Here is an 11,739-nt window from a genome sequence, read left to right as displayed (position 1 = left end):
TAATCTAATGTAATGGATTTTCCTTTTTACATTACCATTTTATTCTCCCTGTCTGCCCTGAGAATTCTATCTTTGTCGTAGATTTGTGGTAACTTTAATATGTCTTGGTGTCTCCCTGTCTGCCCTGAGAATTCTATCTTTGTCGTAGATTTGTGGTAACTTTAATACAATGTGTCTTGGTGAAGGCCTTTTGGGTTGAGATAATTGGGTGTTCTGTTGACTTCTTGAATTCCAAGTTCCTGTTCATTGGTTAGATTTGGGAAATTCTTGTCCACTATTTGTCTGAAAATGCTTTCCAGTCTGTGCTCCTTTTCCTCATCTTCCATAATGCCCATTATTCTTATGTTTCCTCTCCTAATGGTTTCAGCTAGCTCTTGTATTTGTCTTTCATTATTTTTTATTCTTTGGTTTCTTTCTTCTTTCTTCTGATTTATTTCTAGATTTCTGTCTTCGATATCACTGATTTTTTCCTCCATCTGGTTGACTCTATTTCCCAAGCTTGCTATTTCATTTTTCAACTCTTGCAGTGTATTCTTAATCTCCAGAAGTTCTATTTGGTTCCTTTTGAAGGTTTCAGTCTCCTTACTCTGCTCATCTAACTATTTTTGCAATTTCTGAAATTGTTGATATGACTCATTTCGGAACTCACTGTTCAAGGAAGTCTCTGCACCTTCTCCTATCCCCCTCGTCGTGAAGGGAGCTCCAGAGGTTGAGAGAGATAGCTTCTGTCTCCATAGCTTTTGCTCAGATTCCCTGGGTCTTGAATGGTTTCTCAGATGGTATGGGGGGCAGGGCCCACTGGTTTGGGAGTTGGGAGCTGCATCTTAGCCTTGCTTTTGCAACCGGAGCAGATAAAAATCAACTGTTATTTCTCTGCTATCCTGTCCCACTTCTCTGCTTTCTGTCCTGATGACTAAGCCTTCTGCCAGCTGCGTAGAAAAGTCCCGGCACCTCTAGGCAGGGCTGATCAGGGAAGTAGCCGTGCCTTCACCCCTCCCCCTCCTCCTGCAAGGAGTTCCTGTGGCTGCAAGAGGCAGCTTCATTATTTGTCCCAGTCCACTGCCTGACACCCGGCATTCTGACATATGGTAGCTCTTATGCACTGATCCCATGCTCAGATGTGCTGGTGTGCAGTTTGGGTGTTTTTTTTTTTGTTGTTCAGTTTTAGATATTCAGCTTATTGTCATTTCAAAGGGAGAGATTTGAGGACGTCTCTCACTCCGCCATGTTTTCCCAGAATTCACATGAAACATTTTAGTTCCTTTTAAATATGCATGAGTAGCTAACTATCTAAAGGAATTCTTCGTAGAAATCGAGTGATCTCCACTCCCTTCCCATTTACCTTTTATACAATTCTATGTTCACATAACAAGTTCATTTAAAGAGAGAGCTACCTATACTAGAAAACACAGCCAAGAATTTGTCATGATCTCGGGGCACTAGTATCATTTTAAAATATGAAAACCATATCAATGTCTTCAGAATTCAAGTTTGAGGTGGAAGGACGGAAAGAACTGATAGTTTTTCTGTGATCAGCCACTTCAAAGTGTGTCTCCCCACACACCAGCTGAGCCCTTTGCTAGGCATCAAAAGTCTCTGGCATTTTTCTGCTTTTCATCTCTCAGTTATTCGGGAGGCAAGATAAAACCACGTTGTCTACAAAGTTGGTCCAGAGCATGCTGGTGTTACAAGATATCACTTGGCGTCTATTATTTTTCTCCTATGGAAGAAAGGTGGCTATCAGCTATGATAGCATTTTTTTAAAGGGGTTTAATTGAAGTATTTCTCATGGGCCAGTTTCTAACTCACTGTCTATACTTGTGGCTGCCAGGAAAACAGTGGGAAAATACCAAATGATAGCAACAACAAAAGTGTGAGGATCTCTGTCCCAGGCTGCACCCTCTCCAAAGAGGCAAAAGACAATGGTTTCCCTGCTACCTAAGCTGCTGGTAATATGGCAGAGCTCCTAGAAAGGTGTGGTGGAGGGGTTCTGGGTGCAGACTGTTCTTTGCGTAGCCATAGAAATATATATATATAAACCTGAACAAACTCCTTTTAGCCTATTTTTTGAAAGTAGCACTCTGAGTAGCAGGGCTAATAAAGAGATTAGTTTCACACAGTTGAGTTACACACGTGTAAGCTGTTTTTCTGAAGTATGGATTTGCTCCTATGTAGGCAGGGTAGCATACTTTTTTGAGGTAACCCAGAAAGTAGCCTTACAGTTTTATTAGAAGTGTTGAATAATTTTCCTGGCAATAAATTTGAGCCTTTCGCTGGCATTTTCTGAAGTGAGACTTTTGCAACTGATGAAAAACAACTCACTTCTGTACTGTAACTTCGTGTCTTGTTGATGATTTATTTGTTCAGTAGCAGAAACTATGACAAATCGTGTGAGGTGGCCTCATTTACTTTTTACCTGCTATAACCCTGAAGAATTTACATGTAAATGCAATTGAAAATGTTTTACATTTCATGAGCATGCAGCACCTGGTTTTGGAAGTTAAGTGACATTTTTACAGATAGACTGAACTTAAAACTCTTCCCCCACGCCCAGATTCTATTATTTTAAAATCTGGTAAATCTGACAAGTTGTGTTTTACTGATGCCATGTGAGAGAGTAAGTTTCTTTTTTGTGTTTTTCTGCTCTCCTATTTAGACATGCATAGCAGCCCACACAACCAGTTCGCCTTCAGACCCCTCCCACCGCCACCGCCACCTCCTCATGCCTGCACCTGTGCCAGGAAGCCACCCCCTGCAGCAGACTCTCTTCAGAGGAGATCAATGACTACACGCAGCCAGCCCAGCCCAGCTGCTCCAGCTCCTCCAACCAGTAGACAAGATTCAGTTCATCTGCATAACACCTGGGTCTTGAATAGCAACATACCATTGGAGACCAGGTACTTGAAATATTAATGATCCCGCTAAACTTAAGGATTGGCAGAGGATGATTCCACTGAGTGCAGAAACTCATTTTACTGTAGACATCTGCAGAGACACACAAATGAGCACATAGATACACACTCAGATGCATGGGCAAAAGGGCAGACCCCTCCACAAGCACAGATGCGCATACAGGCACACACATCTAGATCCAGGCACACCTGCAGACACAGACCAAAGCAGATGCATGTGAAAAGATGAAACCACAGATGCATAAATATCTCACAGGTGGACAACCACAAAAGCATAGGAAGCAAAGCCACTATCTAAACTATTATTGCATCCTTAAACTTTTGTTTTAAGAAATTTCAATATTACAGGAAAATCCAAACACAATTGGGGGAACAGTGATTATTTGCATTTTATTTATTATAAGATTCTTTGAAAAAGTAAATTGCCTCAAACATTTTTAAAAAGGATTTGTTTCATGAATTAGAAGTCCATGTGTAATTTTAAAAACTTTATTCTGCCTTTAGGATAAAATTTGATCTTTTGAGCAAAGAAGTCTGCCTCTATTTTTCTGTCACTTCATGCATTTAGGTTTACAGATTCATTGCTCAAATCTTTGTCATGTGATTAAAGTTCTACTCTTCTACAGCTCTAGGTCCCTTGATTATAATAGACACTAGGTGCAATTAACTGAGAAATTGTTCATCATTTCCAGTCACTATCTTAAATAGAAAATTACGACTTGCTATTAACATAGAAAAACATTACCTAATAAAACATAGTATTCTGTTATAAATTCAAGGACTTCCCCCTTGTCTTCTATATGCCTTATTTAGATCTACCACCAAAGCTTTTTAAAAATGCATTTGTATGTAAACAATTGATATGATATATCACTTGATAAGCAATGTCTAGTGTCAACTCTGATCAGTTTTATCCTAATATTTGGGAACTGGAATAGAAAGGGGAGGACTGATTAACCCACATTATAAGGCTGGTTATTTTTTTTCCTAAGCAGCATATTAAATTAAATGTTAGCCATAGCATCAGAGAATATGTCACCACCAATAAACTGAAAGCAGTATGGCCCAAATCCAGGAAACTCTATATCACCCATCACTTACTAGGTTACATAGTTTCATAAACTGATATTTCTGATATCTCCCAAAAGAAAATATAGCAGTCAGCACCTATGGTGAAGATAACTGAATTAGAACTATGCTTGTGATATAAGGTTTATATAGTGTTTTTTGTTCAATTGAAAGCAGAGGGGTGAATGAAGTGAGAGAAGGAGAGATCAATAGACAGTGTATATTCAAGGAGTTTTCAATAACTATGGTGATTTACTCACTCTTTTTAAAATTCCTTTGCAAGGCTTAGTGTTACAGAGCTAAGGAAGTACTGAGGCAATTTGGTTAACTAGCAGTCCTAACAAGCAAACACACGTCCTTTGTCTAAGGAGCCAAATAACAGGAAATCTGGAAGGATGGGGGTAGAATGGACACAGGAAAATGGAAAGAGAAAACTATTCTTATTTGAAATGTCTAAGCATGTTTGTACAAACTGCACCCATGAACCTTCTATATCTGTGCAAAGAATGTATTAATTGGTCTCAGTTTCATAAGACACAGAGAAAAACATAAGTTTTCATGTAAGACTGAACAGAGTACCTTTTTAGTACATTTAAAAATATATTCAGCATTACAAAGGTGAATTTAAAAAAAAAAAAAAACAACTAGAAACCCTATCAGCCTGGTCAGCTAGGATTTTCCAAATATATCCTTTAAAATGTTTATTTCACATGAAGTCAATAAAAGGTAACTGCGGGTGCCCTGGTGCTTATTCATGACTGTGTAACATCTCTGAGCTTTGGCTTCCTCATCTGTAAAAATGAATATAAAAATACCTGCCTCAACCGGTTGCTAAGGAAGATCAAGCTAATATAACAGAGAGTACTTCATATATTATAAAGCCTTATACAATTCAAAGGTAGCATCGCTACCCCTACTAAGTGGTCACATGCCTCTGATCAAATATCTCCAAAACGGGGAACTGACTCATTCCTAAGGCATTCCATGTCATCTCAAACAACTACTAGAACATTCTTATTGAACCAAAATTCCCCCCTCAACTCTGCCTATTTTCTCCCAGATCTAGTTCTAGGGCCTCACAGAATAAATAAAATCTCTCACACCTGACATCCAGTCTCTTTAAGCTAGATGTTTCCCAAGTTCCTTCACCTCTTCTTCACATTAATTGGTTTCAAATCCTCTATCCTGGTCTCTCTGCACTCTAGTCCCACACTCCAGTTTGTCTAAACTTCTCTTGACGTGTCATAGCCAAGGCTGAATGTAGGCATGGATTCTTATTAGCCTCTTTGGCTGCAAGGAGGAGAGGTCAGTCAGGTTGCCTGGAGTAATTTAAAACATCTTTTTAAGTATATGGTCAGTTCCTGGGAACCTAGGAAATATCGGTCGACCTCCACAGGAAGGTAGGGTCTATAGATCTCTGATACTAATATGACTCAGCAATTCTCTACATTTTTGCCTTTCTCTGTTACTTTCTTTGTTCAATAATGTATCATCAGCTCAATATTTCTTTTATATATAACATAGTTTCTACTTTCTCATGACAGCGTCTGGTTTCCACTGCACCACATAACTCCAAGGATACCTCCTGGCACCTCTCACCTCATCCCTTCACCTCTATGTTCCATTGTTAACTGCCTAATACTCTTGCTAGCTGTAGGTTCTAGAGGGGAGGAAAATTATTTTCTTTCTGCCTGTGTAGGTTCTTGGCTGAGACCACCCTATAATAAGAGATTAACAGGGAAAACACAAACAGAAGTTTAATACCTCCTGTATACATGGGAGAAAATCAGGAAAACTTAATTACTTGCCAAAATGGTGCCATCACCTTAAATACTATTTTTAGCTAATGATGAAAGACATGGGTGGGGAGCCAGTTATGAGATTATCAGGAAAAGCACAGTGAACAAGGGTAAGGTTGTTATGCCTTCTCCATTGTTAAGTTTCTACAGATTTAGGCACCCTCCTCTTCCTGGTACAGAAAGAGAGACAGGCTTACAAATGGAGATTTCTTTTATAATTGTAAATATCCCTTACAATGGGTAACTTCTACTTGGTTTTCAGAGCTTCTCCTGTGCCTGCTGTTTCTTAAAAAGAATCAGCCCAAAATAATGAACATGGAAAAGAGGCATACTTGAGGATGGCAAATTCTGCTCCCCTTCTGTTCAAAAATCTTAGAGAAAGAATTTGATTAACCCAGTTCATCCCTTTTGTACCAGGTTGCATTTAAGTTCCCTGGCAAGCCTTCCCTCTCAGCTTTTCCCTCAGTAAGCTGAGGCAAAGGGGAGAGAAAGGTCATGTGATTTTAAAAAGCGCCAGCATGGCCACTTATGGCTGTCCCTTGAGTATGGGCTGGGAGCAGACCTGAAGTGCCTTATATGGAACTCTTTGCAATCACCTTGATGGACTCATTTAGAAAAGGGCAACAACAGTCAGTTGTCTGCCTTGTTCTAAGTATTTATGTTAATGCTCTCCACTTCAATATCAGCATTTTTTGGTGGCCACATAGCACTACTGATACACAGTGAGAACACTTATTAACTAAACTCTTAAAACTTTTTTACAAGTTCTGAGGCTAAGCCACAATCCATTTATTCCATAATTATATAGTTGAAGCTTTTTAAAAATTGTGTGTTTGGGATATGGGAATACAGGTGGAAATATGTTGAGAGGCTTAATTTGTCCTAATTTGATTTTATCGTTAGCCTGTGGAGATGTAGCTGAATTCTAATTCTGCCATACAAAATATTTGCATAGTATTGCTATCATAATTGTGTCATCTGTAGGCTTCTTAGGTATGTTTTCCTCATCTTTATGTAAGTCATTAATAAAAATGGTACATAGGGCAAGATCAAGATCAGAGCTCTGTGGCATGCTGCTGAAACCTCTCTGAGGGTTGACATTTTTCCATCAGGCAGCATTTTTTTTACTAACATACAACCCACATTTTTTCATCTTGTTTAAGGCATATCATGAGAGATCTTGTCAAACGCCTTGCTGATATCCAGATACAGTATACATACATTTGTACTGATCTGCCAATTCAATAACCATGTCAAAAATAGAATTGAAATGAGATTTGTCTTATATAACTTGTTCTTAGAGTGTTTATGCTGCCTTCTCATGGTTACTATTTTTTCTAAGTGCTTATTAATTAACTTTTTAATAACTTGTTCTAGAATTTTGCATTCAATCAACACGATGTTTCTTGGTCTAATCTATGGAGCCCATGGACTTCCTGTCCCTTTTGAAAACCAAAGTCAACGTTTACTGACTCCAATCTTCTAACATATTTCACCACACTACAGTCCTGAAACTTTAGTAACTATGACTAAGTAATCCAATCCACAAGACCTCTCTCCACTCTGAGATATAATTTTAATTCATTTAGAACAATTAAGTGACCTCTTATGAATACTTTGCCTATCTTAGACTTCAATTTAGTTATTGATATTTATTTTTACTCATTTAAGTTGTGATGATCACAAAGAAAACTAGTTGTTGAGAAAATGACCCTGATTTTGGAACATTGCATGAGTTGCACATTTGCCCTATCCTTGCTCTTTCTCTAAGCATGTTTTTATAAAACAAACAAACAAACGAAAAATCTCTTCAGTCATCTTTAGCAATTTTTTCAAGTGTCAGGCTCATCTGGGGCATTAACCTTCTTGGCATTATTTTCACCATACTCTCATATTTATTTATCCTTGATTTCCATCCCTTTGTTTTAGTACATATCCTTTAGAAACCTAAACTGGGTGATTAGCACTCAGTACAGGCACACAGATTTCAATAGGCAACAAGTGTCTTTTTTTATATAGTGTCTCGGTACATAGGATTAAACCTACTTCATTTTAGAGACTTGTTTTCCTAGTCTAGAATTTTTGCTTCATGATGTACTTGGGAACTCTAAACTAAAATTGTTGTTTTCTCTAAAGGTTTCTGTCACCTTCAACTCACCAGTTTCTCTTGAGTCGGTGAGAGAAGAAAGTCTTATCATTTTCTCTGCCTTCTTGAAGGTGGAGTTGTCAACAGGGGAGGCTGGAGACTAGTCATATGTCTGTGAAGTTGAAATACTCATGTTTACTATACTATTTTTAGGACACTCTTGTGGTCTGTGTTAGAAATGAGTATCTATTTCTTCCATCTGACCCAAGGGGCTATTATAAACTCCCTAAACCATCATTCATTAGCTGTATGACCTTGGATGTAATACTTGATGAGATCATCAGCATGCTTCAATTTTCTTCATCTTTAAGAATGATAGTAACACCTATTTATAAGGCTGTTGTGGGAATTAAATGAGTTAGTGCTTGCAGTGTACTTAGAGCAGCTGGGCACATAGTAAGCACTTGATAAATGTTAATAGTAACCATAATAATACAGAAGTAAAAATGACTACTTTTTATCCCTTTCTATTTTTATTTTCAACTTATTAAAGGTGTTTCTACCCTTATGTTCATGATTTTCTCCAACATATACAACACATAGAACATCATTTCACTTCCTCTCTTAGTATACTTTTAAATGGAATATACCCTTTTTCCACTGTCTTAGTCCATTCGGGCTGTTATAAGAAAAATACCATATATTGGGTAGTTTAAATAACAAACAGTTATTTCTCACAATCTGGAGGCTGGGAAGTCTAAGATCAAGACACTGGCAAATTTGGCATCTGATGCATACCCACTTCCTAATTCATAGACTGTTATCTTCTTAATGTGTCCTAACATGGCAGAATGGGTGAGGAAGCTTTCAGAGGTCTTCTTTATAAGGCCACTAATCCCAATTATGAAAGCTCCATCCTGATGACATAATCACCTCCCAAAGACTCAACTTCCAAATACTATGACACTGGGAATTGTGAATTGGTGAGGCGGATACAAATATTCAATTTATAATAACTAGCAATTTCAGTTATTAGAACCCTTCCTTCTCCTAGGTTTTAATGGCACGTATCTGTAAGGCTTTATAAGATTGTCCTGTGACAGATCTCCAGAACAGCTTTTGGATTGTTACCTCCCTGCTGTCATTCATAGAAACAATGCCCTGACTATCTTGTACATTCAGGATTATGTCCTGCCCTGAGCCCTCCCTTACTCAGAGATCAGCCTTTCTAGCTCTTCTTCTAAGACTTCTCTCCACATTTCCAATGTCTGGATTATCTTTTTTAGGGTGGAGTTAGGGCAATATATTTCACAACCTGGAAAGATGGGCACATTGCCAAAGGTGAAGATGGAGAGCCTGGGCAATTTGTTAAGCATATGTGCTTAAACAACCCTGGACTAAGCTACTTATATGGTTGTGAATTTGGACACATTACTTAACTTCCATAGGCCTCAGTTTCTGCATCTGTTATGGGAAAAAAAATGACCTTACCTTGTGGGTTTAGTTTGAGAATTAAATGAGATAATATATGCAAAATGTCTGCTCAGGGATGGGCACATAGAAAATGTGAGATAAATATTATTTTCACTATAAGAACCTGGCACTGCCCTGCTGGTAAGGAGAGGAATTCAGAGTCACTACAGTTCAGAGAGCATATTAGCTTTAGTCTGCTGTAAAAACATCCAATATCCACATATACCTTCCAGTCTGTGTATTATTGAGCATGCCCTGCACAAGGAGGCATTTAGCAAGCATTTGCCAATTATTCATCATGTACTGCAAGTGCTATGAGGAATAAGAGTCTCTGTACTGAAGAAATTTGTGGTGTAGTACTAGTAATAATGATAGCCAAGTGTATAGCATCACTACATTCCAAACTCTATTCTAAGCCCTTTAAAATCAACTACTTTAATCCTTACAATAACTCCAGGTGGTAGGTATTATTGGTGTCAACAACTTCATTGATAGATGAAGAAACTGAGATACAGAGGTGTTGAAGATCTTTGAAAAATCCTACAGGTAGAAATAGCAGATCCAGGTCAGGTTTTGACCCAGGCTGTAAGTCCAGGATCTTCACATTTAGCCACTTCCTGTGGTGAGAAAGACCAAGCAATATAAATAGCAATACCATGATAAGTACTTTATTAAATTTAGGTTATTTCAAGATAGGAACACTTAGAGGTGGTAATATAACTGAGATGGGAATAGTGGTGGCCAAAGAAGTGTTTGAAGCAAGTGGAAGAGGGAAAATGGAAATTTGCCTGAGAAAATGTCCTAAAAATCATTTTGATCTAAAACTGTGAGGAAGCATTAGGCGAAAAATGGAGGAAAAGACATCCCTGGAAAAACACTGCACTCAGAATCATGCACATTATTCTTCCCGTTCTTCCTCTCCCTTTTTCTCCATTGCCATTTAAACCTTCTTACTAGGTTGGCTATTCTGTGAGCAAATGAGTTCCTTCCAATACTAATGAGATAATCATTCTTCTACCGTTTGCAATGATATAAATGGACCTAGAGAGTATTATGCTAAGTGAAATAAGTCAGAGAGAGAGACACATACCATATGATTTTACTTATATGTGAAATCTAAAGAAAAAATAAATGAACAAACAAAATGAAAACAGACTCACAGATACAGAGAACAAACTGATGATTGCCAAACTGATGGGAGGGGGCTTTTGGAGCTGGGTGAAAAAGATGAAGGGATTGAGAAGTATACATTGGTAGTTATAAAAAAGTCACAAGGATGTGAAATATAGCATAAGGAATATAGTCGATAATTTTGTAATAACTATGTGTGTATTGGGTGGGTACTAGACTGATCAGAGGGATCACTTTGTAAATTATTTAAATGTCTAACCACTATACTGTATACCTGAAACTAATATAAAATAGCATTGAATGTCAACTCTAATTGAAAAATAAAAATTAAAAAAAAATTATTATTCTGGAACCAAAAGCCTATAATTGTTAAGCTATGAGCCAGAAATCTAAATTTCATTCTGAAATTCAAACTGGTAAATTGCCATATTTTCCTTTCTTATTTAGGTACGTATCTTTGGATATACTGGAGTTTGCAGATCCTCTTATTCTTTGGTTCTGCTCCAGAGCCTCTTTTCCCTTCCTAAAGCTATCCTGTTGTGTATTCTTCATCAATAGTGTAAGAGTAGCTAAGATTTTGGTTTGTAGAAACCAGTAGATGTGGGTTTAAGGTTCTGCTCCTCATTAGCTTCATATGCCTGTGCAAATTATTGAACTTTTTTGAACCTCAGTTTCCTGATTTTAATAATGGGTTAATAACACTCATTTCATATGGTTGTTACACGGATTATTTTAGATCTTACATGTTATTTGCACTTTCATTTTATCTCCTCCCATTTTTCTGTTCTTTCTTTGTGTCACATTTCTCCCATCTCCATCCCCTTGACACTAGTTTTTGCTCTATTCTAGCTTCTCAGAATCCTGACTTACTGCTTTCCTTTCTGTAAGAGTCTCTCCATTCTATCTATGCACTTTGTGTGTTAGTGGATTACTCTGCCTGTAACACCCAAAAAAGTGGAGTATTGCTCTTTTTTATCAGGAATTCTAACATAGCCACTCACTGCAGAGCACTGGGACAATTCTCTTATCTCCTCAAACTTTTCACTGGAATTCACTTTGAAGTGGAATTACAGCCATTTTTAGTTTCCCTTTAATTATTCTCTTTGCTCTCCCCCAATTCAAACTCAGTTTACTTGATGCCCTTACTCATTTGGAATTTTGGACCAGGTGTTAGCTCTAGACCCTAACTGACTTTGCTTGATCTGTTCTCAGTGGTGATGAACGTTAATCATGATCTAGCCACCAAAACGAATCTTACTTAAAGATTTTG

General features: G+C 37.8%; 1 protein-coding gene across 3 annotated transcripts in view; it reads left to right on the top strand.

The window, feature by feature from the left end:
• TENM1 (teneurin transmembrane protein 1) overlaps positions 1–11,739 on the top strand; it is a 756,077-nt gene that overhangs the window by 275,343 nt on the left and 468,995 nt on the right. For all 3 annotated transcript variants that reach the window (XM_006916168.3, XM_006916167.3, XM_006916166.3), the window contains exon 4: positions 2,657–2,897. In XM_006916168.3, coding sequence (XP_006916230.1) covers positions 2,657–2,897 — 241 coding nt within the window. The remainder of the gene's footprint in view (positions 1–2,656; positions 2,898–11,739) is intronic.

This window comes from Pteropus alecto, unplaced genomic scaffold (assembly GCF_000325575.1).
Source record: "Pteropus alecto unplaced genomic scaffold, ASM32557v1 scaffold116, whole genome shotgun sequence".
Taxonomy (NCBI): Eukaryota; Metazoa; Chordata; class Mammalia; order Chiroptera; family Pteropodidae; genus Pteropus; species Pteropus alecto.
This window is presented reverse-complemented; position numbering and strand designations above follow the sequence as displayed.